Genomic DNA, 27,513 nt, shown 5'->3' with positions numbered 1-27,513 from the left:
GGCGAAAGTCTGCACGTAAGATCCTGCCTGAGGTTACCTTTTTCTTCCCTATTAAAATTTTATAAACCTGTCACTTGGCTGGGAATTTTAGTTTTCTGTGGAAGTGAAATAGAAGGGGGGCCCTGATGGGGAAGCATGGAGGTTATAGTGTCATTTTCTTCCTCAGTGCTCCCTTTAAAAATAAATAAATAAGTAAGTAAAAAGGCACAAGCTACAATCTTACGGGTGAACTCCTTTATGAGAATGGCAAAAGCCATGTCTGCAGGTTCTGAACTTCTTTTCAGTGATGTGATTTGGTTTGATCTGAGTGTGAAAACGCATAAGCAGCTGCTGCTCCCAGAAGTCTCCCCTAGCTTTTCTGTGTGCAGGTGTTGCCTGTGCTGCTCAGCTTGAGAGCAGTGATCCACAAACTTTAAACCCTTCAAATGGGTCCTGACCTGTGAGGCTGTAATGGCCCTCGGAGCCTTTACGGCCCATCAGATGATGTCTGTTACACATTAGTCTGTAATAGCTCCAGAATAAATAACTTTTTTTTTTTTTAAATCAGTAATTATATCTCTCCACAATGGAGTGCAGTGGCTCCTCATGCTCAAGCACAGTTTTCAAGTAATGCAACAAGAGACTGTTTAATGTCTCTGACAGTCTCGGTGCTGAGCTGAGGTCCTCTGTTTTCTTCCTTCAGCATTTTCTTTCTCGTTCCTTACTCGTTCCTTACATATTGCAGCAAATCCATGCTGCCAGGAGCTGGCATATCACTCCAGATTCTCTGTGATGTGGTAAACAAATACCTCATATTACGGGTCTTCTCAAAATAATGATCTTGTCTTTCCCCATCATGGTTGCTTTTCAGGAAGAGCTGATAATTGGCAATCTTCTTAGTAGGGCTCTATGCTCAAGAGACTAAGCTTGCAATGGTGGAAAAAAGGACCAGATGATTTAATGGACTTTTTTTTATAATCATTGCATTCTGTATCTGATCTTTTTGTGGGATACAGTGCTGCCTGCATCCTAAGTTGGGATTTGGGTTCACTGCCCCCTACCTAAAATGTATTTTCTTTCCCTACGGTTCGTTCAATTATAACTCTAGGATATATCTTCTGGGACTGAGTAATTGGCTAGGTCAGAAGTAATCTTTATTTTCACTAGAGAGATGTTTACAAACTGATGCTGTAGTATCTCTTTAAAACCCACTGAGAATCTGATTAAAGGCCTGAGGATCTTCTGCAAAGATTGCCTGCTCCCAGTTGACTTGAAAGGGTCAGCATGCTGTCACAGTTTCGACGACTAAGAATTAACTTAAGGCTGATTCAAATGCTACTCTCTGTGTACAGCATTGATTGGACTGCTTTCAGATGGCAAGAGGTAACTTTATCCTGCAGCATGTGTGAACTCCATTTAGTTAAATAGGGAAGCTGAATGAATATGCTTGCTTGTGGCAAGGGAGCTCAAAGGTGAACATGCTCTACCCCTTCTGCCCTGAATTAAGTACTTTGGGGAGGATGGGAGAGAAACATAATTCTTGTGGTAGCATGCTTGGGATACTGACTGCTGCAGCTGTTCTTCCTCAAGTGCAGCTCCTAAGTATCACAAAATCTTTCCTTCCCTTCCTCTATGCACAGTCTACCCCGTGGGCTTGACTGTAATGAGATGGGATTGCTTGTAGTGGCAATGGCAGCAGAGTGCTCTTTTGAATGGGAAAATGAACCCCAGACCAAATAAAATTAGCTTGGTGCAGCATTATCACTGCTCCTTTTTTTCAGGGATTGAAGATTTTTAACCTGGTTTCTTGTGAGCATCAGTGTTCAAAGGCATCATGAATTAATGTGGGAATGACATTAAGGGTGCTGACTCACACAAGGCTGTGGGGTTTGTGGTGTCACACTTGCAGTTGCTAGCATTGGAGTAGCTTTTAAAAACTTCCTGCTGAATGAAGCTGCCTCACACAGAGATGGGCTCAGTGGGGAGCAATGCCAGGCTGCAGACTGGTGTATTCCTGCTCCGTCAGGGTCTGGACCAAAGCAGACGCTGCTGCCGCTCCTGCTGCAGCCGAGGCTGTCATGTGGACGTTCTGCTGAGCACCTTGTGGAAAGAAAACTGGCTGGGCTGAGGTGTGGTGCTCCTGACCTCCTCTCAGCTTGCTCACCAAGCCAGTGGCTCCTCAAAATGATGGAACATCCAGGGAAGGTGCATCCAAACTTCAGCCAGGACACAGGGGCCAGCTAGTGTAAGTCAGCCAGCATCCTGCTGAAGATGGGGATTCCTGATTTCCTGCCTCTTGTGATGTCTGGTTTGCTGAAGACCATCCTGGTGACAGTCACAGGTCTGAGACCCTTCTTGGGGTTTGATAGAGGCATCAGTGCTGTTCCCAGCTGAGCAATCCCAAGAGTTTAGTGCATGTGTGTTAAAGAAATCACATTTCCCTGAGCAATTTCTTAGGGATTCTTCTGGGTTGTTTTGGGGTGAGTGCAATGTGGCTGTAAGCCAGTATCGCAGGCTAAACTAAAAGCTTGGTGTTTCTTGGTTTTTTGGGGGTTTTTTTGTTTTTTTTTTTTCTTTTTTTTTTTGTCTTGCAACTGTTGTAACAAATCCAGGAAGAGGAGATGCTGGAAATGCTGACAGGCTCTGAGTTAGAGCAAGCAGAGAGACCATGCTGCAGTAATGTACTGCTCAGCTTTAATTGTGCCCAGTGCAATTTGTGTGTTCCCCATGGGCACTTGGCCACGCTCGCATCCAGAGCTGCAATTTGCCAGTGGTCACTCTCAGAAGAAAAATATGTGTTGGCAGGATCCTCAGTGAGCTGATGGCAACCGCTGCGCCAGCCAAGGTGGAGGAAAGAGAATGATTTTGATGTCTCCTGAAGGTGACCAGCTATGAAGTCAGACAGTTTCCATCTGCAAGACTTGAAAAATGACACCAGAGATTGGCAGTCATGTCCTCACTTCACATGCGCTCCCAGGCTGGAGGGGCCGCTGCCTTGTGGTCACAGCTGTAGTTTGGTTGTGGCATGTTTCACTGTACACAACTGAATCCATTTTCTGTACAGCAAACAAAGTTCTGTTTGCCTCTTGAGACAAATATTTTCAACGTCTTTTGCCACTGTAAAGTTACTACCAAATTAAACACTGCACTAAGGAGCTGTGGACATGCTGCAGTAGCCCCCGTGCTGCACTTGATGGATACTCAGTGCTTGCTGCTGCTTCCTTTCATCCTTTTTTCTGCTCAGGTTGGTTGGCTCCTTCCTCATCACTGCATAAGATCCAAGGGTCTTCGTCTCAAATGATGACTTGTTTCCCACCCTACTCCCACCCCAAGCAGGTAGATAAAAATTTGAGCTTGCCACATCCTGAACTGTACTTTCGGTTTCTCAGTCTTTCTCAGCTGTTCTCATTCAGCTTGTGAGCTTGCAGCGCTGACTCTCCATAGAATGCTCCTTCATGATGCTTAATCAAAGAAAGCAAACATTTATTTCTTGGTCTTGGCTCAAGTTTCTATCAGATCCGCAGAACAAGTCAGTTGTGAAGATGATTACTCTGTCCCTTCTACAAGGGAGGGTCATGAGAGTTGTTACAGTACCAGCTGTGAACAGTGTGACAAGTCTCATTGTGTTTCAATTAAATGAATACACTTGAAATGGTATTAACCTAGTTAAAATTTTGCTTATCAAAGCAAGATCTGTAAAGCAAGCCAGGTAAGTGCCTATTACTGTTTGAAGTTGTATGAGAATGCAGGAGGAGGAGTTGATTTTGAACTTTCCTCACGCTGCATATCATGATCAAGCGCTTGAGGCAACTTTAGCATCTGAATGATTTCGTCATTAAAGGAGTAGTGTTGATAGCAGGGCTGTTTACTCAGCATTTCCCTGCCAGCTCTCAGAGCACTCCTTCTACTTAAGTGTTTACCCTTGAGTTCAGGAGAGATGCCTACCCACTGAAGGAAATGTTTTGCACGTCCTGTGGATGCTGAATAGCAGGATTTTCATGAAATAAATGCTGAAAATGCTTTCTGTTTACTGGAAGAAGTCACTAAGACATCATGTAGGAAGAAAAACCCAACAGGACTTGATCCTGCTTGTGTTTTTATTTTCTTGGTACTTTGCTGTGTAGGTCAGTGTATGCCTAGAGAAGAGTAAGAAATAGCCTCCAAGTTAGAATGTTTGAATTAGGCATCAAGGAGAAGTTTGAGAAGTGCAATGAGAGTACAGTAACTTTCACAAAATAGCAGCATTTTGGTAATCCTTGGTGGAATGAAATTCTGGATACCAGATCTCAGGTGTGAATGCTACGTGTTGAAATGCAAAAAAACCATATAAGTTCATGTGGTTCTTTCTGCAGTGCCAGACCCAAGGGCAGATCAGCATGGGTGCTGGCTGTCAGTCTGTTTCCAGTTTGCTTTGGGAGTAAGATTTTGTGTTCTACTGCATCAAATGCTAATCTGGCTGTGGTTTTTGTATCACTTACGCAATTTAATATGACATCCTCACCTCTCCCCTTGCTTGATTTACTCTGCAATATACAATGTATTATGATAAGGTGCTTTTCCTCTAAAATAGGGAAAACCAATTTGGGAACAATGCACAAACCAAATAAGGCACATGCTGATATTTTTAAAATATTAGCAAAGAGATATGCAACAAAGCACATTTCCAGTATCTTTGCAAATGTAGAAGTAAACTGGATCTCTGTGTTTTGGAGGAGGTAAGTGCAGTCACCAAGGAGAAAGGCATGCATGCATGAGTTTAAACCAGGCATGCTGGGGGTTTTGTGGGTTTCTGGTATTACTGGCTCCAAGTCAGAAGAACTGATGCCGGGGGGATGTGGAACCTGCCATTTTTAGAATATACACAGAAGAATATTTTTAACTACTTAAGTAAGGGTTTGCCAACATTTGGTCTCTATTTGACATGATGACTGATCAACTCGTATTAAGTCTTCTTAGGAGTCTCATGGGGTTTGGCTGGTTTTGCTCAGGGTGCCTCACAGGAGCCAGATCCAGTGAGAGAACTGGCAGGTGGTGAGTGTAGCATTTCTCCTCTTTGTGCCACAGTCCGTGCAGAGGGCTCAAAAGGGTGGTTTCGTGTCCAGTTCTGCTGAGGGGTAGCAGAGTTCTTGCAAGTTCTCAGTGCCTCCAGCCTTGTGGCTGTCCTGTGGGAAGCAGTGTGGAGGGAGCTGGTGGTGCTGCTGGCACGGGGCTGGGAGGCAGAAGCCAGCCCCTGTTTCAAGCTGCAGACAGCTGCAGACACTCCATGGGCAGCCCCCAGCCAGGGCCAGGGTGTCCCATACCCTCACCAGCTCTACCTCCAGCCTGGCTGGAGGCTGTGTCTTGCTCCTGCCTGACAGTGCATGGCTGAAGGGGATGGTTTGGTGTGTGGAACAAAGGGAGGAAATGCAGAGACCTTCCCCAGAGCTGTGTCTAAGCCTGTTTGTCCCTGTGCTGGCTGTGGTGCAAACCTGGAGGTGCAGCCATTTGCCTTCTGCATCTGAGGAACTCTTTCTGCTTTATACCTTCATCTTCACAGCTTTGCTCAGACATCTGAATGGCTCTGTACTCATCCTGCCTCTTCAAAAGATAGAAATCTTCATTTCTCCCTCCATTTCTGAAAAGCTGAGATTCTTGAGTCCTTGAATCATTTCACTTGCCCTCTGCTATGCTGCCTTTGCTGCATCCCTTTTATATAATCACCACAGCTCACAGTATTCTGTAATACAGCCCCAGTCCTCTCTCTAATAGACTGCTATGATGTCCATGACTTACATCCCTGAATTTTCATTACTGCTACAAAGACTTTTATACACTTTAAAAGGGAACAGATGGATTCTTCCCTATTTTGGAAGAGATCATTCGTGCCTGTCCACCTTCTCAAGTTCACCTATTTTCATTACTTTAACTTAAAATGATTTGTGGAGCCTTCTGAGCTCTCAAAATTAAACTGGAGCCTGAATAAAATTTGAACCTAGATTTCCCTCATCTAACCTAAAGTAGATGATAGCTTCAAGGGAGGACCTAGAGAATAGTTCATTTTGGTTATAGTTCAAAACAGTAGTCAGTCTGTTCTTTCCCACTGAGCTCTTTCAGAGTTGTTCCAAGGAAGCTCACAAAAAGCCCTTCTGAGATTGAAGTGGGAACAAAGTGCTAATTGTTAAATTATCTTTCATCCCCCCAAAACCTAAGGAAAATCATCTGAAGGATGTTAGTTGCATACAGAGTATTTCTGTCTCCATCCAGTGCTAAGTAGTCTGTTTTAGAAAACCTTTGTTTTGTTCTTTGCAGCTCTCAATAGGCCTTTGCTCTCAAACAATGTGGACTCTAGCAGGTGGCATTTTTGGCAAATGACCTCTTCTCAATACCAGGACGTTCAGATGTTGGCCTTTCTCATCTTTTTCAGAACTGTTAAAATAGGAGGTGAAGGGCAAACGCGCTGCTAATAGGGTGAAGATGCGCTAAGATCTTGGACTGGAAGAAAATCAAAATATTGGTTTCCAAGGAATTGGGTTGCTGGTGAGGAGCGTGGTGTGATAGCTGGGTGTAGGGGCTGGCAGCACTTCCCTCTCGAGACAAATGATGCAAACTTACAAGAGCAGGTCCTGTGCCGTGGCAGAGGTTAATTATACGAGTGGTTCTGCGACTCGCGGCTTTTCCTTCTGCGCTCTGCTCGCATTTGCCTTTCTGACGTGAACCGCAGTAATGTGCACAATTCATGTGTCTCTGTCTGATTTTGGTTAATTGTAGTAGTAATTACTAATTTCCAACCCCTGACCTGCTTTTTAAATCGCGTTTTTTAAACGATCTTTTGGAATTTGGTGTTTGGTTTTTAATTTAGATAAATTATGCTAAAATGTTCTTGAGAGAGCTGCACGCTGAGGTCAAAAGCTTTATCTGCACCATGCCCATTTTCTCTAACCTATTTTAATAATCACAGCTGCTTTCTTTAATGGCTAGCCTTTGTTGAACTGTGCTAAATCTGTCCTGTTTAGACCAGGCTGCTGAGGAAGCAGTAAAGCAGAGTGCTGTGGAGTGGCCCTGAGGCTTCATGGGTTGGGGGGGTTCTAGGGCTGGGTTTCCCTTTTCCTCCCTCCTTCCCTCCTTCACAGCCCCCCAACTCTATAACCTGAAGTCTTTGCTCCCCTTTTCCCCATAGCTAAGAGGGAAATGCCCTCTGCTGCCGCTGTCCCTGGGCTGTGGGGCAGCTGTGTGGGATGACTGGCCACATCCACCTGCCCTCTGGACACTGCCAGGGGAGGTGGCCCTTCATCCCACAGGTGAGTGATGGCCATCATGAACAGCAAGGGCTGGTTGTCAGCCGCCTCGTTGGAGAGGTCTCTGAGCTTTCAGGAAGGCCATGTCTTTATCCTCTGCTCTGCCCAGGCATAGAAGTGGGTGTGTGTATCTACAGGTTTGCTCAGGCTGTTTGTGGTGAATTGTACGAGGTTTCATGCAGAATGGTTGTCCCACCTTTCTCCTGTCCCCTCCTTACGCTTCGGATGGGGAAAGTTTAACCCGGTGCTACGCTTTCAAACTTGGAAAGAGGTATTAAAGAGCAATTAGCTGGCCAGCCTCCCTGGATAAAACAGAGAAACCTTGCCAAGGATCTTCTTGTCTTTAAACAATCGTACAAATCTCTTGTCAAATATAGAAGTAATTGCCTTCACCCCCTTTCTTTCTGCTCTCTCCTCAACCACTTTCAGGCCTGCATCTGGTTTAATATAATGGGTGTTTGCATGAATGGCTTAGTTAGCCAGAATGGTAATAAAACACTTTAAATTTATTGTGACATTTGGATTTAATTAAAAAGTACACACTTAGAAAAGTAAAACATAATGTGTAGAAGGAGTCAGGAAGGTTTTTCTCCTTTTCTTCCAAAAAGCTAATTAGAGTTGTATTTTAAATTGTTTATGTGCTGCTAATCATTGTAATAAATCATTTATACTGAGAAAGACACACTCTAATGTGCTTGTGTAACTGTTTATGCTCTCAAGTTTCTATCATGAACAAATTGATCTGGAAGTGAATTTATTAACCACTGGGGAAGAAATCATTAGTGCCTTCTCTAAATATTCCCCAGGTACACTTTTATTATAGTAGTTTACTGTTTTAACTAAAAGTAACATTACAGGGCCTTGGTTTAATTATGATGCAAATTGACTTTCCATCATTTAGAAGGAGGGAAAACTGCCTTTTTGCTGGTAAGATACATCTATGTTGTATCTGCCAGAGCACCAGTTTACAAAGGGTTTTTTTCAGAAAAAAAAAGTTGTCAACTGGTGTGGGGACTTTATGGAAGTTTTAAAATACTCCAGAAAGTTTAATCTCTTTAATCTACCTGGCTTTTGATAAAGGACCCCAGGATAAGGTAAGTGTAGCCTGTTATGTTAAATCTTTTGCAGCTGGCAGCACATTACACTTAGAAAGCACTTGGTGGTTTTTTTTTCTCAGCGCTGGAGACCACTTGAAATCTTTTGGAAATAATCTGCATTGCTGGTTCCCCATTGCCAGCGAAGACACCAATGCAGAGATTTTCACACATCAAATAGTGTCAGAACTGCAGTTACAATCTGAGATTTTTCTGGTTCCCAGTGCTTAGTCCAAACTGGGAGCTGCTGGCATCCCAAGCTCTTCCCAAGGGTTTTTAGGGAGGGCTTGCCCTGTGAGTCTGGAGGTGGTGGCAGAGCCCACAAACCCCGGTGCCCTGGGCTGAGGGACAGCTTCCACACTTGGGGGCATTGCTGAATTGGTTTTCAACACTTGCACTTCCCCCGGTAGTAAATTGCATTTCCCACCCTGCCCAAGAAGCCAAATCTGGGCATTGAAAGCTTCAGTTAATGCCAGTAGGTTTTGTGGGTGCTTTTTAAATTTAGCTGCTATTACTTGAGTACTGAATTATTTATTTACAGGCTGTTGGGTGGAAATACCAACAACATGTAGATTTATATAGTTGAATTGGTGGTTAGGCAGTTTTATTTGAAGTCCTCTGGAACTTGACTGGAAGATTTCATTTTCTATGGGGTATTCTTAATTTTAAATACAGCAACAACAAAATATCAAAGAACACCCCCAACAAACCTACCAAACGACAAAACCAACCAGTGCTCAAGGTTTTGGTAAAGCAAACAGCCTGCAGCTCTTTCCAGCAGAAAAAGGAGAGTGAACATGAGTAAAATTGTTCTTCTAGATACATACATTATTTGGAGGTGACTGGAAAAGGATTTGATGGTAGATGTTCGTGTTCTCACACATCACAAAGATGACCTGTTGCCTCGGGGAGTTGGGCAGTGCAATGCCTTTGGCCCTTAAGAACCTGCATTTTTATTTGTACTGTTTTGGCTTTTTTAAAAATATGATCCTTACCTTCTCGTGTTGAGTTAATGTTGTCTTTTTCTCCTTAGCCCTGGGGAGGCTCACTAGTGGCAAACGTTTGTGTGTCACTCCTGGCCATGTGTGTGCTGTGCCACCAGCAACCTGTGGGGGTGTCTGTGTATGTGGGAAGAATTTATTGGTGTTTCAGTTACAACATGTCACTGAAGTGGCTTTTTATTTCTAGGTTTTCCCCAAGACAAGTTATTTTTTCTTACAAGATGAAGATGTTCATTCTCTATCTCCTTTTTGAAATCTGGTAGCATTATATACACTTTGCTGGCAAAGTGGAAATTTTTTTGAGACTTCTAGCTATTCATTTTTCCAGAAACCTACCAATGTGTTCTGCCACATTAGGTTTCTCTAATAATCCATGGGAGGATATGATCAAGATCTATTACTGCCTCTCAGTGTGGTCGCCACCTAATTTCATGAGCTGTAGTGGCATTTAGCTTTGCTGTTTGCAGGTTTAAATCTGTATTTCAAAAGCCTTGCTGAGCTAACCAGGCTTCAGAACTGTAAGGAACCAAAGGACATCATATGTCTTCTAGAAAATGTGGATTTTTTTTCTTTTCTTTTTCTTTTTTCTCACCTTTAGATCCTTTTATGGCCATTTTCAGAGCAAAATACCAGTCCTTTAGTGATTTTGTGTTCTCTGAATCTGACACCTAGAAATATAAACGTGTCTAACAGAATTCCATTAATTGAGAATAATAAATGTCCCTTTATAAGTGAAGTCTTTATATAGAGGTGACTCCTGCTGGGATTCCTGAAGGCATTTTTTCTTTCAAAGCACAAATATTTCAGCATTTAAAGCAACATTTGATATCCTCTTCCCATTTCTGTGGCCTGAGCCTCTGCATTGCTGTGACTTCTTTTTCCCCTCTCAACTCTTTACAAGGTGCACTGCATCCAAACGCGGACTTTTTCTGCAGAATTGTCCCTGAATTAATGGAACTCAAAAATCGCCAATGGCAGTTTTATAAAAAAGTCCCAGAGTTCAGGGATGGCTTGTCCTTTGACAGACAGAGGGAGAGGGAAAGGAACCAGTGCAGCCATGTAAGAAATGCAGTTAATGGAACAAATCTGGTGCCCGTGTGCCCCAGTGGAGCCAACGAGGACAAGTTGTTCTCCACCACCATGGGCTGTGCAAGAACAGCTTTGTGTGCAGGCTGCTCATGCAGCTTTGGGCCTGTGTAAAAGTGTAAAAAGCATCATGAATAACACAAGTATGTGTCTGCAAGCTACTGAAATAGGTAGCCTTGGAGAACCAGGTCTGTAGGTTTTGAAGCAGAGCTCTGTTGTAATTCCAAACTTTCTTAATAGCCTTGGCACACAGTGGACTGATGAGATTTAATACCTGCCCTTTAAGCTTCATTTTGTCTCCTTCCTGGTTAAAAATTCCTTGCAGCTGGGCATGAAATTACTCAGGTTCCCCCTTCTACTTGGAAGGCTTTTAAGATGTTGGCGTCCCAAACAAAGGGACAGTGGCTCTTGTGTGACATGGCAGGAGCCTTTCATGGGTGGGTGAGGGTGGACCTGGATTGCAGAAGTGCTGGTCGAAATTGCCACCTAACAGTTTAGGATAAAAATGAGGCAATCTGTGTTCATGATGAGTAAAAGTGAGTAATAGTTTTAATATATTAAGGCTGTGGAAGAGGCAAGGACATAAGTTTGCTCTGATATTGTCATGCAGAATGGGAGGAAGTGGTGCCATGGTTTAACTCTTCACTCTCTGAGGAGAGGAATGTGCAGGTCCCACTGCTTGTTCAAATCTTACCAGGGTGATATGTAGTGCTGCAGTGGATTGGCACAGGGAAAGCCACCAAACAGAGCTGTGATGAAGCCATCCATGGACTGCATATCAAAGACTGATCATTCTCTGGTGTTTATGATGCAGAGCATCTGTTTTACATGCCAACTTCCAAAATATTTCTATGTCTGCTGATAATGTGATGGTAACTGTGGAATGCAGCTTTACCAATTTTGATGCTGTATAACAAAAACATGATCTCATGGGTTTATGAGTATGATAATACATTAACATAAAAGTACAACTATTTCCTGAAAAAACAGGCATTCCTCCCACCACAACAGAAGAGAGAGAAAAGGTATTGCCAGTGGAGGCTTGCATATTGTACTGCAAGTGTATTTTGACACTAGAAACTGAAGAAATGGGAAATTAGATATGTCTGGGGAGTAGCTGCTAATCTAAGTGTCAGGTTTGATACGGGCAGACTCTGTGGAACCAGTAGCTCAAATCTCCAGAGGGCTGGCGGAGCCCTTGACCTTCGCAGCAGCAATGAACTGTTGTTATCGCAGAGGGCTGGTCCTGGAGAGAGGGATGGGCAGATCCAGGCATGGAAGTGGTGCCTGTTTTGCATAGATAGAGGATCTCTCAGAGCACTCATTCAGTGGAGAGGTTTCCCCTGGCTTTCTTGGCTGTTTAAATCGTGCTGCCTGTTGGCTTTACTCCTCTCTGGAGATGGAGGACGCAATTCACCCTCCAGTTCTATGGTTGTAGTATAGGAGTCTCTAGACAAAATGCATGCAGTGTCAGTGCTGGAATCATAGGGTTTTTTTTAAATCAAGCTTTCTGCTTCCTCAGGCTGTAGAAACAGTTTGTCATGGAGCTCATTAAAATAAAAGTAAATATTTTGGAGTACCTGATTTATGTCATTGGTGATGTCATAGACCAGTGACAAGTTTTTGCTTTCCAGACATCAGAGATCAGCTGTAGGCTTTTGAGCACAACACACAGGTCCATCAAAGCTGGCCAGCAGTCCTGCTGACAGACTAGAGAGTGCTTAGTGAGTTCATTTCGGAGCCATCTTATTGGTGGCACCCACAGAGAGGGGCTGAGGGAATTGGGAGATAGAGGAGAAAACAACAGGGAGATGTCACCACTGGGGATTTTTGAGACATCTGAGCCAAACTCCTCTCAGAGGGGAGCAGAGACTCTCACCTGGGAGAGGAATTCCTGGCAGGAACTTCCAGGGGAAAATACCTGTGTCCCAGGCAGCTGTCATCAGGGATGGACAGAGGCATGGTGGGACAGGCAGTGGTCCTGCTTCAGCACTGGGAGGAGGGGTCTGCCCTCCTCTGGTGTGCCTGATGGACCTGCTTGGGAGTGGAGATGGATTTCAGCTGCCCTAGGTTGGGAATGAAGTGAAAATAAGGCTGAACCCACATGAGAAGTGAGAAGTCTCTGGAGAAGTCTTCTGCTGTTTAATTCTCTGAAAGCAGAGTGGCAATTGCACACCCCACAGTTGCTGTGAAATTGCTGCTACAGATAAGCAAAACTGGGATAGATATTTTTACTTGGACTTTAGGGTGCCTGAAATGCAGATATCTATTCTTTTTCACCCAATTCCTATTTGTAAGCAGTTCAGTTTAGGACCCAAATGGAGCTTTGGAAATCCTCATTCAACACTTCCATTAGGTATTAGATCTGGAGCAGGTGTTGTTTTTCCTTATCAGATTTTTGGTTCAGTGTGAATCAGGAATAAGTACACTGGTGGGCTATGAAGATGAAGCAAAGTAAATTGAGATTTCTCTATGCACATTACCACTTCAAATACTGTTGGCACTCAGGAAAAAAAAAAAAAAAGACCTCCTAGCACTTGAAGTAACAAATTACTCATCTCATGCTTTGCTGTGGCCGATCGTGGTTTGCTTTAAAGTAACATTCTTTTTTCCTGTGCTTAGATAATTTAGAGGCTCCTCTGAAAAGAGGTGCTGCATGGAGTGCAGCACAGGTGAGGTGGATTGGAGAAAAGGATTACAGTTTGCATGTGGAGGCAGTGAATGTAGGCTGCAGATAAACGACATGGGTTTAGAGCGATCATTGCTGCTGCCGCTTGATTATTTTTCTCAGGGACAGGCACTGGCTCTCTCCTTCCTTTGAAGAACTACAGTACTTGTATCCCATTTGTGCTGTCTTGTGTTCCTCCACTACCTATCCACCTTACTCTCTCACCCTGAAGCAGGATGCTGCAGTCATGGAACTTCTGAGTCTTCGGCATGCACAAGGGCACCCTGTGGCCTATCCAAATACCCATGTCATCCATGTAAAACATCTGCTCCAGAGCTTTAAAAACGAAGGTTAAGAGAAGCTGATGTGGCTTTGGGAGCAATCAGAGCTAGGAATAATGTAGGGCTGTTCCTTAGGTTAACAAGTTAGTGTAGGAGCTTCTTTAGGTTAATAAGCAAATGTTTGAAGGTGTTTCCTTACTGAAAGGTGTGCTGAGAGCCAGCTGGGATTGCTTGCTTGGCCTGGGCAGTGGAGGAGGGCATGGCAGGGCTGGATGTGTGTGCTGGAAAACCAAGCCTTGGGTCTTGGGTCTCAGCTAGATTTCCAGCCATATTTCTCCAGGACTGCATCTGTTTTATGAACAAGCAAGGCAGGTAAGAAAGAATATATGATTTAGAAGTAATAAGGTGGACTTTGCAGCACCCTTGCCCTTAATGACTTTTATTTTCACAAATCTGGTTAATAGATACTTACAGTCTGTGAACTTTTTCTTGAAATATCAATGTATATGTAGCTTTTTCTCTTTCAAGGGGGAATAAATTAACTGGTGTCATTTGGCACTGGTGGGTATGTTCCTTTCTTTGATACAGAGCAAATTTGCTTTAGAGTCATTTCTTGAACTTGTAGAAGAATTGTATAGCACTGAAACACTGGGAATTAATCTAAATAGCCAGTGTGGGGTGAAAATGCTCCCTATGCTTTAATTGGAATGGCCTGGTGAAAGGCAGTTCCCAGGCTGCCTCCCTCACTAACTGCCCACCTTGTGGCGGATTGACATAATTCCCCCGTCCCTGGGGAACCATAATAGAGCACTCCCTGAAGTGCTCAAAATCCCAAAGGGAAATAAGGATCTCTTTTTTTTCCTCTCTCACCTTTTTTTTTTTTAACTTTTTAATGGGGTTTCTGGGGTGCTTATGTTCATCCAGAGGATTGTGGCTATTAAATAGAGGGGGTTTTAAAGGTTTTTCTAATTGCCACACTTCTTCTCGCTCCCCTCTGTTAAGTGGCTTTGGACAGTTGCAGAACTTTGATTTCAAATTTGTCTAATCTCTTGAAATATCTAGGTAGGGAAAACTATTGTAACTGAAAATGGCTCTGATTTTTTTTCTTCCTTTCTTCCATTTTAATAGATATGTTTAGTCTACTTTAAAAGCTTTCTGGAGAACCTTTTCTAAATGGCTAATTTAAGCTTGTCAGGTTTTAATTATAATCTCTCTATACACAAGTTAAGATGCTTAATGCTAGTGAAAAGTGAATACAAAGCAAACCTGTGTCAAGTTGCAGAGCACTCTTACCCGTCTTAATTGCTTCTGGTCTGAACTTTAACCTTAACTCTCCCATCTGTCTTACAAATTCTCTCATCACAACCACTTTCTTTTCTGTGGAGTGCTGAGGATCTGTCTTAATTCGGCAGGAGTTTCAGTCTGGAAAAAAACTGCCATCAGGCTGTGGATGTTCAGCTCTTCCCTTATCCCCCTGCAGCATGCTGCCTGTTCCTGGAGTGCAGCCCTGCTCTCCTGGACATCCCAGAGCATTCCCATAGCCCTGCTGAATGGGACTGCCTGTGGGAGATGGGGTAACTCAGCAGAGGAGAAGTGCCCTGATTCCAAATACCCTGACAACTTCTGGCCTCAATTAAAATCAGTCCCAACAGAATCAGCATGGCTTTTTTTTGTTGTTGTTTTAGTTAGCTAGACTGTTTATGGATGTGTAGTTAGGCAGTTTATTCCTTTCCAGGACTGTTGTCTGCCTCGTTTTCTAGCTGTGACCCAGCCTTTGTGGCAGAGGTTAGTTGCATCTTTTCCTTAGATAAGAATGAGTTTCATTCAAGCTTAGAAAATTAGCCTTGGAAATACTCAGTCAGTGCAGATTCCTTCTGGAGAGTGCATTTAAAAGTTTAAATCCAAAATTGATTTGGAAGTGCTCTAATCTAAAATAACCCTGATGTTAGCATTGTTGTCTGCAACTCCTGCTAGCCCTGGCGTTCTGGTTCAGCGCGTTGGCACACGGTTCCCTGATGCTGTGAAATTGAGACTCATCTGGAGATACAGCCTTTTCTAAAAAGGATTGCAGGGCACTTAAGACGCCTTATTTCATTAGTTCAGTGAAGGAGTTCTTTTCAGCAGTCAGGAGTCTCATGATGAGGTGGGCAAAAACTGAGCAAATCACGCGGCGGATGCTCGCGCGGAAATGGAGTGCAGGAAAAGCTGCTCAGTAAGTTTTTTGGCCTGGAAATGTGGCATTTTTTGGAGCTGAAGGTTAGTGGTTTAGAATTTCTTTTTAGTCTGAGGTTTCAGACAAAGCATTAGTAGCTATAGCTACATATCCGGGCCAGACTTCAGGAGGTACATTTCAGGAGGCTTTCAGTTCTGCACATTGGGTTGGGTCATATGATTATTGTGTTTTTCTCATTGTTTCTGGCCAAGTGTAACCATCGCCATCCTCACGTATGTTGGTGAGAATTAAATGGAGCATGAAGATCTGAATTGAAGAGCAGGCTTCCACTTTAAGGGGATGGGTTGCTGCATGAAGCAGTGGTAATGATCCAGAGGAGCAGGATGCATTGAGGAAAAGAGTGAAGTGTGAGCACCATCCAAAGTGCAGGCAGCAGGTCATAAATTCTTTTAGTGGTGGTGGTCTGAAATTCAAGGAATTGGATTAGAGAGCTACAGTAGGTTAATGAAAATGGCTCCCTCAGGATCAGCTTGAATTCAACTCAGTGGTCAGTCGTAAGAGGAGGAATGTCTTGTGCAATTCCAGCTTCTCATCCATATTCTGAATACTGTGGTGCTCCTGAATGCTTAATAGAGTAGAATATGCTTTGTTATGATATACTTCATATGACTTCTAGGATGCTTTTAATGCAAACTAAATGTCATGCTAACTTGCCCCAAACCCATAGTGTTCACTTTATTCTGGAATATATGAATTGCACCAGGGTTTTCAAAGCCTTCCTTGGACATGGGGGGGGGGGGGGGGAAAAGGAACAAGAGAAAAAAGTCTTGCAATTCTACTTGTGTCTTTGCTGTTGTCCAGGGTAATAATGCTCAAATCCTGCCTCTATACGTCACCTCAAAGGAACTCATTATAGAATGAGTATACAACAGCCAAGAAACCACTTTTCATTCTTATCAGCATATTTTCTTGTAAAGAAGGGTAGCATTAATGGCCAGCTGTGGCTTGTGAGCCCTGACTTAATCAAAAGTGAATAATAAAAATTAATTTGAGGCATATAGTTACTAGCCAACTGCAGCTATAACAAATGTTTAATGATCAGCCTTGCACTGGGGGCTGCATACCTTTTCCTGGGAATGAAAGGGGAAATGTCCAGGGGTGGGACTTTCTCTGTCCTAATTGCAGTAGCGAAATGAGGTAGAGTAAAATCTCATTGTGGAAGCAAACTGTGGCTAAGTAAGGCTTAAGTTAGACTTCAGTAAACAGAAGAACAGAGGTAATGAAGTATTTAGCCTCTGCTTTCTCTGCCTTCTCTGTCTTCATGGCATTAAGAGAAAAACTTTGGTTGATATTCCTTGCAAGGTACAACAAATTCTTTCTGACAAACATCACCCTGCCCTTTATCTAGTCGTGAAATATTAAACTGCTTTGCCAGAGTCATCATGAAGGGCATTGTGCTCCCTGGGGTCTGCACTGGCAGAGGAAGGATTGGTTGTTGGTGGGCTACACTTTGTGTAAACATCTTGGGTCTTTGTCAAACTGCTTGCAAGGCCAGGTTATCCAGAGACCTCCTGTAGATGAGTGACTGCACTGTCATGGGCTTTTGTCTGGTCCTTCTCAGACAGCAGCTATACCTGAGCAAAATGCACTCTTTTCCTCTCTCTAGCTTCTGCTGCAAAGGACAAGGCAGCTCTGGGTCTCCTTTTCACTCAAATTCTCCTTTGCCTCCCAACCACCTCTGGGTGTGACAAGGAGTTTGGAAAGGAGCAAGGCAAATCCTTTGGGAGAAGGTAGTAGGACTTTCAAGGTAGTTTCAAGCCCCTGGAGTCTGACTGAGCATTTTTGACTGCAGCTGTGGATAAATCCAGTAAAGCTGCAGTAGATGTGAACCATTTTTGACACCTCTTCTGAGACTTGTTCTTGTGCCCCTGAAGCTTATCAAAGCAAATCCACAAATTTCACAGCCTTTCGGAAGGTTGTGTAGCATCACTCAAAATTTCAGGGCTTGCAGAAGGTTAGGGTATTATTTGTATCTGAAATACAAACCCCACTTCCTAAATCAGTATTTATTTATTGGTTAACCTGAACAGTGCTCACCAGTGCTCACAGATTGAGACTGAGAGTCTCCACACACAGGCACTTGAAACTGTGACCACCTCAGCCTCTCATACAACAGGAAAAACACACCACTTAGATATAATTGGGGGGGGGGAAGAAATGGGATGCTCTCTTAACCTTGGTTTTCCTTTGCCACTTTCATGAGACAAAATTCCAGTCTGCTTTATTTTTGAAGTCAGCAAACCGATTATATATTGTAAAAGATCAGTGTTTTCATGGGTGAGTAGTAATTACTGAGTAATGGCTTAAAACATTTCCTGAAGGAACATAAAGCTGTTTTTAAAAGTCAAGAGTACATTAAAAGGATTACCATGTAGATTTGATTTTTAGATAACACTAAAATGGATCCCAAATGGACTTATGAAAAGGGATGCTATCTCTTTAATGGAAAGTGCATGGTCTGACAGCTCAGCATGCAAATGGTCCTGCAAAGGACTGGCTGTTGTGTTTTTTCCTTTCAACAAGAAGACAAGGAAATAGCTTGCCCTTATCCTTGCAACTTTTAATAGCAGATGGGTTGCTCTGGTTTTGCTAGGAAAGGGAGAAGAGGACAGGTTTGGTGAATAACTGCATCTTTCTAAATCACTGGGGAAGTGTATTTCACGACTCCTGGAAGGTCAGTCAGCAGCAATTGTGTCTCTTACACAGTTTGCATTAAGTAGATAGATTCCTTCTGCATTCCCCATAGGAAAATCTCTCCTTGCCTCTTATATGCAAATAAATTTTAGGGCTAGTATATTTATTGCAGTAATCTTGTGCAGGGCATGAACATCAGTGCTTGCCTTGGCAGTAAGTTTGGACAGGACAGGAGGGGCTGTTATATTCATACTACAGAAACTTGCAATCACGATAGTATTTTCTATTTCAGAGTTGCCAACACAACTTTCTGGTGATTCATGGTATAAAATGGGCTTTTGGCATGAGTAGGATTTCTTCTAGAAACATTTAAAGGAGTATATTCATATTTCATTAAATACAGAGCGCACCAGGATTCCAAATCCTTTTGTGGTATTGCGCAAATTATTGTAGGCTCCAAAAATCTTGAGAAATTTCTATAAGCCTGTGAAAGCCTTAGATTGGATAGTCATCATTGCCTGCATTAAGGGCTGTGACAGATTGCTTCATCAGTGTACACAGAGCAGAACATCAAATGGCCATTTGGCAGTGGGCACTGAAATTCTATTAAGGTTGCCGAAAGCTTAGGTTGACATCGTGTGTGTCTGCAAAGAGGCAGAAGAAAAGATGATGGTGATTGAGCAATGATACAGTTCTAGTCTCCTTAAAATATTCACATATATGGCATGCCAGATCTGTCAGGGTGATGTTAATGTTTCACTGCTAAACCCGAGCACTGCTGCACTGCTCGGCTTTGCCTGTGTCTCGAAACCTCGGTGTGTTAAACAGGCCATTTCAGCTGGGAGGGCAGCATTGGGCAGCATCACACATCAGCATGAGAGAACTGAGGAGTTTTTACTTCTTGAACACTCTTTGGGATATTTAACTTGATAGAAGGTTTTTCCATGTGATTTTATTGCTTGTTGAAAAAGGGAAGGGACACAAGCCCTGCCTTGTATTTAATTTTGGTACACAGGTTATTCTTACAAGAGCTGAAAATTGAAGGATGAGTTCTTACTTTTGTGACCGTTTGGCTCAGAGATTCTTCTTCCACTACTTGGCTCTGACACCCAAACCCACTAAATAGACAGCTTTTGAGGTTGGTGTCTTTTCTGTGGTCACCTGCAGATTGATGGGATATTGAGGAATATGGGATGAATTTCGGGCCAGTTATCCCTAATAATAGTTTTTTTTCTCATTCCCACACTGCTGGAAGGGTGGTTTGAGGGAAGTCACTCCATTGCCAAACGTTTTTCTACTACAGACACTGAAGGAGGGAGCTGGCCACCTGAAATCAGGACTTTTGCCAGACTGCAGTATGCTAAATTGTGACTAATGGAGAAAACTTGATCAGAATGTTCTCAGATTAGGTTGAAAGTAGGAGAAATCTGAATGTCTTTGTACTGCTTCCAGGGCTTCAAACAGTAAAAATGGATTTTACTGAAACAGTGGATGTGCTAAGAATAAACTTTGGACACATGCCAATTACGAAAAATTAAAGCTCAAACAAACACATTTTATGAGCACAGGGAAAACATTGCTTCCTGAAATGATTTATAGAAACTGTCTTGCAGCAACAATTATTATGGTTTGTGTTTAGTCCTGCTGCCATGTGTTTCTTTATAGCTACAGGTTGGCCTCTGGTAGGAGAAACTCTGTAATTGAGAGAGGCTAAAAACAGGTACTGGAAGATGCAAAACTTGTGGGGAAAATGAAAGTCTGGATTCTAACCCTAAACCTTGTTTCCTGAATCAGGACCTATGTTGGTACAGATTCAAATTATGCCAAATAATTATTTTGGATATGTTGGTCTGTCTATGTTGTTTAAAGCAAATGGCTTTAAAACAGGGTCCCTACATGTGAGATTGAAGGGGGGGTTAAAGCCATTCATGACGCTTTGGGTCACTTTTAGGCAGCTGAAACTGCCAGGAGACACTAGACTCTAAAAAATATTTCTCTACAACTTGTCATGAAATGTATGGACAAAAAAAATGCTGTTATTGGGCAGAGGACTTAGTATAGTCAAAATAGCAGTGGTGATCAAAATGTTGTTTCTCACATTAACTGCCCTCTCCAACTACTTTTTTGCCATGCTTGGGAAATTTGTTCAGTGGTGATTCAGAAGAAAAAATACCCCAAATGAATTGCTAAAGCCACTGTAAAAATCACCAGCTGCATATTGCAGCATGAAACTGGCAATGAAAAAAGATTGTGGTTTCTCATTGAATAATTTTGATGAATGGTCTAAGTCTTACTCATAAGCATTTAGTTGCAAGTACGTGGTGTTCCAAATGTAAGGTTTTAATTGGATATACAGATGACATGATGAGTTTCACCTTGCTGGCTGTAATTTTTCTGATGAAATTCTTGGTGAGGATGCCCGAGACAGCGCACTTCCCATTCAGTGGGAGTGCAAGGTCTGACTTGATTCACAGGGTGCAATATTCATAGAAGGTGAGTAATACAATACTGGGAACACAAAGTGAGTTTCTTTTTAGGGGAATGAAATTCACTGCATCTTTTTGGCAATGACTGTCTGCATTTACTTAAATGGGTGATGCAGGGCTCTAATGCTTTTAAATGATATCAGATCCTCTGATAAAAGACATAAGACTGCAGCCTATTTATTGTGATGAGACAGGAGTTAATAAGATTACTCCTACTCTTCAGTTACTTTTTCATCTTTTGCAGCCAAATGCTGGGGGTTTTGTTAGCAGGCAAAAGGAGGTCAGTTCATTTAAAGGGTGTTGATGCTAGAAATAAACATTTTTTCCCTCAAGTGGAACTCTGAAACTTAGGCTCAGTTGCCTGACTGCCAAACCCCTGGTCTTTAAACCAGAATTGCTTTTAGCACTGGAATGCTGCATCCTTATAATAGCCACTTACATAATTTTTTTAAATCTTGAAAATATTACAAATAATAAAAAAAAAAGAAAAAGGGTAATGTAAACCTGCAATAACTGGTGTTTGGCAGAAGAAGGTTCAGAAATGTGGTAGCAGTGTCTGAAGGCACTGCTCAAGGAAGAATTTGTGCTGGAGAATAAAAAAAATTCCAATGCTGTGTTGTGCAAGGTGCTGTACAACAGGGAGTGATTGTCACAAGCCTTTTGCAGAGTAGAAGTATTGTGTGTGTGTGTGCATAGTTATTTGCTTTGTGTTGAACAAGCTTTTACTCTTAAAGTAGGTACTCTGAGGAAAGGTTTTGGGGTTTTTAAAAAAGAAAAAATAACAGCAACAAGGAAAAAACCCAAACAAACACAAACAAACAAACAAAAGCCCCAGCAACAACAAAAAAGCCAACACCAAAAAACTTGTCGAGGGAAAGAGTTAAAGCCATCTGCCTGAAAGCATTGTGTAAAACATACACACAATGTTGGGGAAATAAGCCAATTATGTGTGCTTCACAGGAGGTGGGGGACTGACCTTTGTGTATAATTAGTTCTTTTATTTAAAGCAAAGATTTTGAATAGAATAACTAATTAGCTGTCATAAATGGCAAATTGAAGATTTTGGCCGGGTTCCTTGGGGAGAGTGGGAGGAGGTCCCTCCTCCCAGCCCGTACTGTACGCTCCGGCTCTCCTCATTAGGGTTGTTTTTAGTTCTCCGCAGAGGTAATGAGGAGTGCAGCCACACACTTCTCCGAGCCCCCTCTAACAAGCCATGAAATGCAGGTGGAACAGAGCTGCTGCCTCCAGCTCCTGCTGCCTTCTCCCCACACACGTGGGTGTAGCTGAGGGGGACAACTTGCAGTGGAGGGGGTCTGAAAAGTCCTGGTGATATCACCTGTGTTTTATGCTCTGGACTCGACTGTATAAAATACAGGCAAGCTGCAAAGCCTTGAGGCATATATCATTAGCTAGCAGTCCCCCATTACTCTTTCAGACCAATTAACCTTTAGAGTTGCATTAGAGAAATTAGGTGGTGAACTTCCCTGCTTTCAGAGGGGACCTCTAGCTCTGCTGCAGACCAGAGCACTGTGGAGCCGTGCGCCGTAGGACCAGTGCAGATAACTGTTATTTAAAAGGTCTGCCATTTATGAAAAGTTCCCAGGCTCTCTTGGAAAGGAGGCTTTATGAACAGTGCCCTTAGAGGAACTGCAGCTGATTGCCATGTGAATAGAAATATCAGTAAAATGGCTTAGAAAAATTTAGAGGTGTACTTAGTGGACACTTGTGTTATAAAGCCAGCTGAATCATTTTACAGAAAGACTCCGACTGAGCAGATACGGGCTGATTAAAGCTTGTTTGTCCGGCTGTGAATAGTGGTAAAGTTTGGATTACTCACTACAATAACAGCCTCTTTAGACACAGACATAAATTTCAGTAAGTCCAGAGGTGGTGTCTATAATTTTTTAATGTGTATTGGAGCTCTGAGCACTCAGAGCGGGTTTAGTTTTGTATTTACCAGCAGCAAGTCTATTAAGCTGTAAAGGGCAAAGAAGGGAGTGTAGGTAGCCAGAAATAGAAAGGATTCATCTACTGTTTCTAAGAAAAGAGAGCACTGAATGTCTAGCAACAGGAGAGAAGAGAGCAACTTGGTGGTACTTTCAGAATCTGGCAATAATCATTGTTCCCTTGTGATCACATATTTAAATATGTGAGTGTCCAGCTGTTAATTTTTCTAGTTCTGCAACACTCCTCCTCATTTTCTTATCCTCATCCACAGAGCACGTGTGGGATTTGTCAAAGGTGACCCCTTTGTTTTTTGACAGCCCCAGTCAGACACCACATGTCCCTTATCAAATTGAACTGGATATCTTGGCATTTCTACGCAAGTACTGGGAAGAAATAGACATAGAGAAATGAAGCAACATCCCAGTCTTGCAGTGGGGAAATGACTAAAATGAAAGAGCAATTCTCCAGGTGGTTTCTGCCTGCAGAGCCCAGGCTGCTTCAGGTCTGCTGGAAAGGGGAGGCAGGAGGAGGAAAGCAGGGTTTGGTGTTGATTGTGTCCTCTCTGTGCAAGCCTCTAACTGTGAAAAGGGTTAAGCTTCTTAGATGCTTCTCTCTTGTTGCTTGGAAATGACATGGCAAGTGTTCGAGGAACCCTTGCTGATCAAGTTTGGCAGTTTTTGAAATTTTGTTTCACGCCTTGCCTGCTGTGTCAACTCACCAGCTAATTGCAGCTGCAACTTTCTGTAGTGGCTTGTGTGCTCCGTGCAGACCGGTTGGTTGGGATGTCGGAGGGAAACCTCACAGCCCAAAATGTAATTTCAAAACACTGAACCTGACCAGCAGAGGCTGACCTTGCTCGTTATTATCTGAGTGGGAATAGCAGCTTTGAACATCATATGATCTCTGAAATGGTACCTTTTTTCATTAGAAAGCCCCCTGCTGAACACTGACCAAATACATAGCTTTTTTCCTTGTTTAAGGTACTGCTTAAAAATATATCTAAATCTGTTCCTTTGCTAGTTATTAGAAGCAAATCAAAGTGTTACATTCCTCTTACTTGCAGAAGGCTCTCATAAGACAGTGGTGCTCTTGCAATAGCGAGGAGCTCAGATGGCTGCCAGGGCCACAGATGGAACAAAACTGCCCCTGCAGTCAGCCCTCAGCCTTCCAGGCCTGCTTGCCACAGGAGACCCTCCTTACCTGCCCTAAATGATCAAACCAGCCTCTCCTAATGGTCCAGCCAGGGTAGCATCCCTGCACAACTGCCCTTGTGCTTGATGCTGCTGCTGCGTTGGCACCCTCTCTCTGGGTGGGGGCAGCTGGACCTCTGAAAGGGCACTGCTTTCCAAAGTGAGGCCTTGGGAAGTCCCATCTGGCTGAGGGTCTTGTGTTCCTGAACCACAGAGCTGATCTCAATCCCCATCCATGCAGCAGCTCTCTTGAGTTTAAGGTGTGCTGGTTATGTGGAATCTGCATCTTTCCAGATGCAGGATCCTCATGTTACCTACACAAACCTTGCAAAAGGATTGCATGGTGACCCCCCTTCTTGTGAGAAATCCTCCTCTGCCTCTAAGGGTACACATTTAGAGAGCCTGTTTAGGGGCTGAATAATGACTTGCTGGTGTCTGGGGCTCCTATCTAAAAACATAATTCTCACATCTAGGTCCTGGTTTTCAAAGGTGCGAACTATTTTCTTTCATCACTGGTACTGATCTTACACAGCTTGCAAATGCAAATTCACATGCTCACCCTTCTCTGCCTCACAACAAGGCAGACTCTTCTCACAATGTGCAGTTTTCCTGGAGTGGAGTCGGGAAAAGCATGGAAATTACTAAAAAATTGAAGCTTCTTTTTGCTATCGAGAAGTATTTTGGATTAAAAAAACCCAAACAAACAAAGGTGGGTCTAGAATCAGAGGGCCACTTCCCTCATTCTTGTAAGAAACTCTCACCAGGCACATGGGACCTCTGCAGTCTGACCTGCAGCATAATCCACTTCTGATGCTTCCCTGTCTTGTCCCTCTTTCCAAATGTGAGTGTGTTTATCTGTGGCTTTGTAGAATTTCTATTGGGAGTGTTACAGATTGCATATGTGGCCAGTCTAATACAGATACAGATTTTCACTTAATTACTGCAGGTTTGTCACTGGTGTCAAAAGTTTGCTTGTGGAGACTTGGGTTTTGAGTGTGCTGCAGCAGAGGGCAGGAGGGTTCTTTAAGGGTTTTTGAACGTTACTTGGCCTGTCTCTGTGCTGCTGAGACTACTTTGATTACAGATGGATCAATACCTCGCTGTTTGTGTGGAGGTGTCTTAAGTGCTATTGTCGTCTGCTCGGGCTCTGACAAAGCAATTATTACTGTGGGAGTGGTGGGTTTACATGGGCTGACCATTAGCCACTCTCAGGTCACCCTGGCTTTTAAGGAGAGCAGCAAATGTCACTTACTGCAGTGGCACTGGCTGGGTGCTCTCTGCTTAAGGGACTGTTAATAATTCTATTATCAGGCTGCTGCTTTCTGGGACACCCAGCTCTTCCTGCAGAAAGGGTGGATTAACTTTGTGTAAGAGTATATAACCAGTGACACCTGCTGCTGTGCCACAGTGTCCCTTCTCATCATCTCTGCATTGGTTAAGCCCACAGTGTGCTTGTTACAGGCCCAGCATTGTCATTTTTAGTGACTGACACCAGTAAAAATAAAAATCATAACGAATTCTGGTGTCTCAGTGAGTTAATTTCTTCTTTCATCATTTCCTGTCCTGTCCCTCACCCACAGTACAATCCTTGTTTATTTTTCCACCTTGACTATTGATTCCATAAAGTCCATTCCTGCCTGGCTCTGAGAAGGGTGATGAGCATCACAGTGCTCACCATGGCAGGCACTGGCTGCTTGGAGAAAAGGAAGAAGCTGGACATAGCACTGAGGGGAAGGGGACCACAGCAAGTCCCCCCAAGCCTCCTGAGCTGAGTGTGCTGTCACCACTCATGCCCAGCTATCTCATGGCTGCTTTGCAGCTCCAGCTGGGGTTTCCAGGAAGGAGGAAACTCCTGGCTTTTTGCTACCTTCTCCAGTGATGCAAGAGAAGGAGGAAAGCTCTGCTTTGCTTAAGGAATGTGGCTTTATTAGTGGCAGAGGGGTGCTGGTGGGGTTATTTTCAGCAGTTCTCAAGGGCTTTTGAATCAAATTTATTTTGGAGCAGCTCCTGGCCTGCTCTGGCTTTCAGTCAGGCCGCTGTCACCCACAGGATTCACAGGAGAGGAAAAACAGTGGTATACCACATCTTTTTATACCCACTCCTCTCCCTTCCCCATCAAACTCAACTCAGATGCTGAATCAGGGGGGTACGTACTGTGATGGCCCTTCTGCTCTTTTTAATTGCCTGTGTCAGGTAATTAACAACACAAGGGTGTGGGTAATGAGGGGAAAAAATAAATGTTGAAATTTCAGCCAGTTTATTCTGCTGCAAGATGTTGGTTAGAAAGAGTCTGGTGCATTGTGTCAGTCCTGCCCTTAGGAAAAAAGGGCTGCAAGTGTCGCACTCTCTGTTAGCCTGTGACAGCTGATGAAGTTGGGATTCCTTTGACTGTCAGCTCCACGAACAAGAGCTTCCTTTGCCTGTGAGCTCCTTGTAATGGCAGCAGCAGCAGTGTTTGCCCCAGCTGTGCTCTGAAGGAAGTGCTGTGTTTGCCTTGCAGGCGTGCCGATGCTCTCCGTGCAGCCCAAGGGGAAGCAGAAGGGCTGCGCCGGCTGCAACCGCAAGATCAAGGACCGGTACCTGCTGAAGGCTCTGGATAAGTATTGGCATGAAGACTGCCTAAAGTGTGCCTGCTGTGACTGCCGTCTTGGAGAGGTTGGATCAACTCTTTACACAAAAGCAAATCTCATTCTCTGCCGCAGAGATTACCTGAGGTAAATAGAGGGACGTACTGTGGGCTCTTCCCAAGCCTCTCGGCGTGCTGCCGGCTCTCTGGCTTCCTAAAAATGTAAAAACTGTGCTTGTGCATGGCCAGCCTTGCCCAGAGGAGACTGGAGTTCCTTCCACTGTCTAGGCAAGGCTTTTTATTTGCACTTAGCCTATTTAGTAGTCTGAGAGGTGAAATCCTGCTTTTAGGTGAAGATACAAGATGAAGGCCATAAATTTTTATTATTATTATGGACCAACAAGAATAAACTCTGCTTGCTGAGTAAGTTGGGAAAACCTCTTAATTCTCTTTGCATATCTCTGATGCAATACTCCTGCATATTGACTGAGACCTCACCAAACCTTTACCTTTTCTTTTTCAGTCATAGCTTTTAGACAGACTTCTAGTCTTGAGTAAGGTTGCTCCCAAGGGGCCCTTGTCTCTTTCCTAACTAAACAGAGCAAAACTCAAAAATTACAGATTAACTTCAAAAAATGTTTTTGTCTGAGGAAATCAGCAGAGACCATCACTAGCTTAGAGACCATCACTAGCTTGGAGTTAGAACCATTCTGTCAGTGTGTGTCTGCAATACATAACAACACATGGGATTTTTTGTCTGATGTGTATGGGGGTTTTGTGCAAAATACTTTATGCAAGCATAAATGAATATTAATATAAGACAGCAGGCCTAATGCAAACATTATTATGAGGGTCACACTGCAAAACACTCAGACTTTTGCTTTGTTTTTCCTTTGGAAGAATGTACTTGATCTCCAGCTAATGTGTGTGTTTTCTTTCATTTTTCCTCAAGCACTGATAGCATTTCCCAGGCAAGCTCAACCAGTAAAACATCTGAAGCAAAACAAGCCCAACACACTGTTGTAAGATAGTGAGGTAAAATGCCTTCTGACCTTTCAGTGTTCAGGGGCTGCC

At 43.3% G+C, this 27,513-nt stretch overlaps 1 protein-coding gene across 5 annotated transcripts in view; it reads left to right on the top strand.

Annotated features, from left to right (window-relative positions):
* Positions 1–27,513, top strand: part of LMO1 (LIM domain only 1) — a 73,506-nt gene that overhangs the window by 31,139 nt on the left and 14,854 nt on the right. For all 5 annotated transcript variants that reach the window (XM_026793144.2, XM_074543405.1, XM_005486639.4 and 2 more), the window contains one exon: positions 26,374–26,587. In XM_026793144.2, the coding sequence (XP_026648945.1) occupies positions 26,382–26,587 (206 nt within the window). In that variant the 5' untranslated portion in view covers positions 26,374–26,381. The remainder of the gene's footprint in view (positions 1–26,373; positions 26,588–27,513) is intronic.

Source organism: Zonotrichia albicollis, chromosome 6, assembly GCF_047830755.1.
Source record: "Zonotrichia albicollis isolate bZonAlb1 chromosome 6, bZonAlb1.hap1, whole genome shotgun sequence".
Classification (NCBI taxonomy): domain Eukaryota; kingdom Metazoa; phylum Chordata; class Aves; order Passeriformes; family Passerellidae; genus Zonotrichia; species Zonotrichia albicollis.
This window is presented reverse-complemented; position numbering and strand designations above follow the sequence as displayed.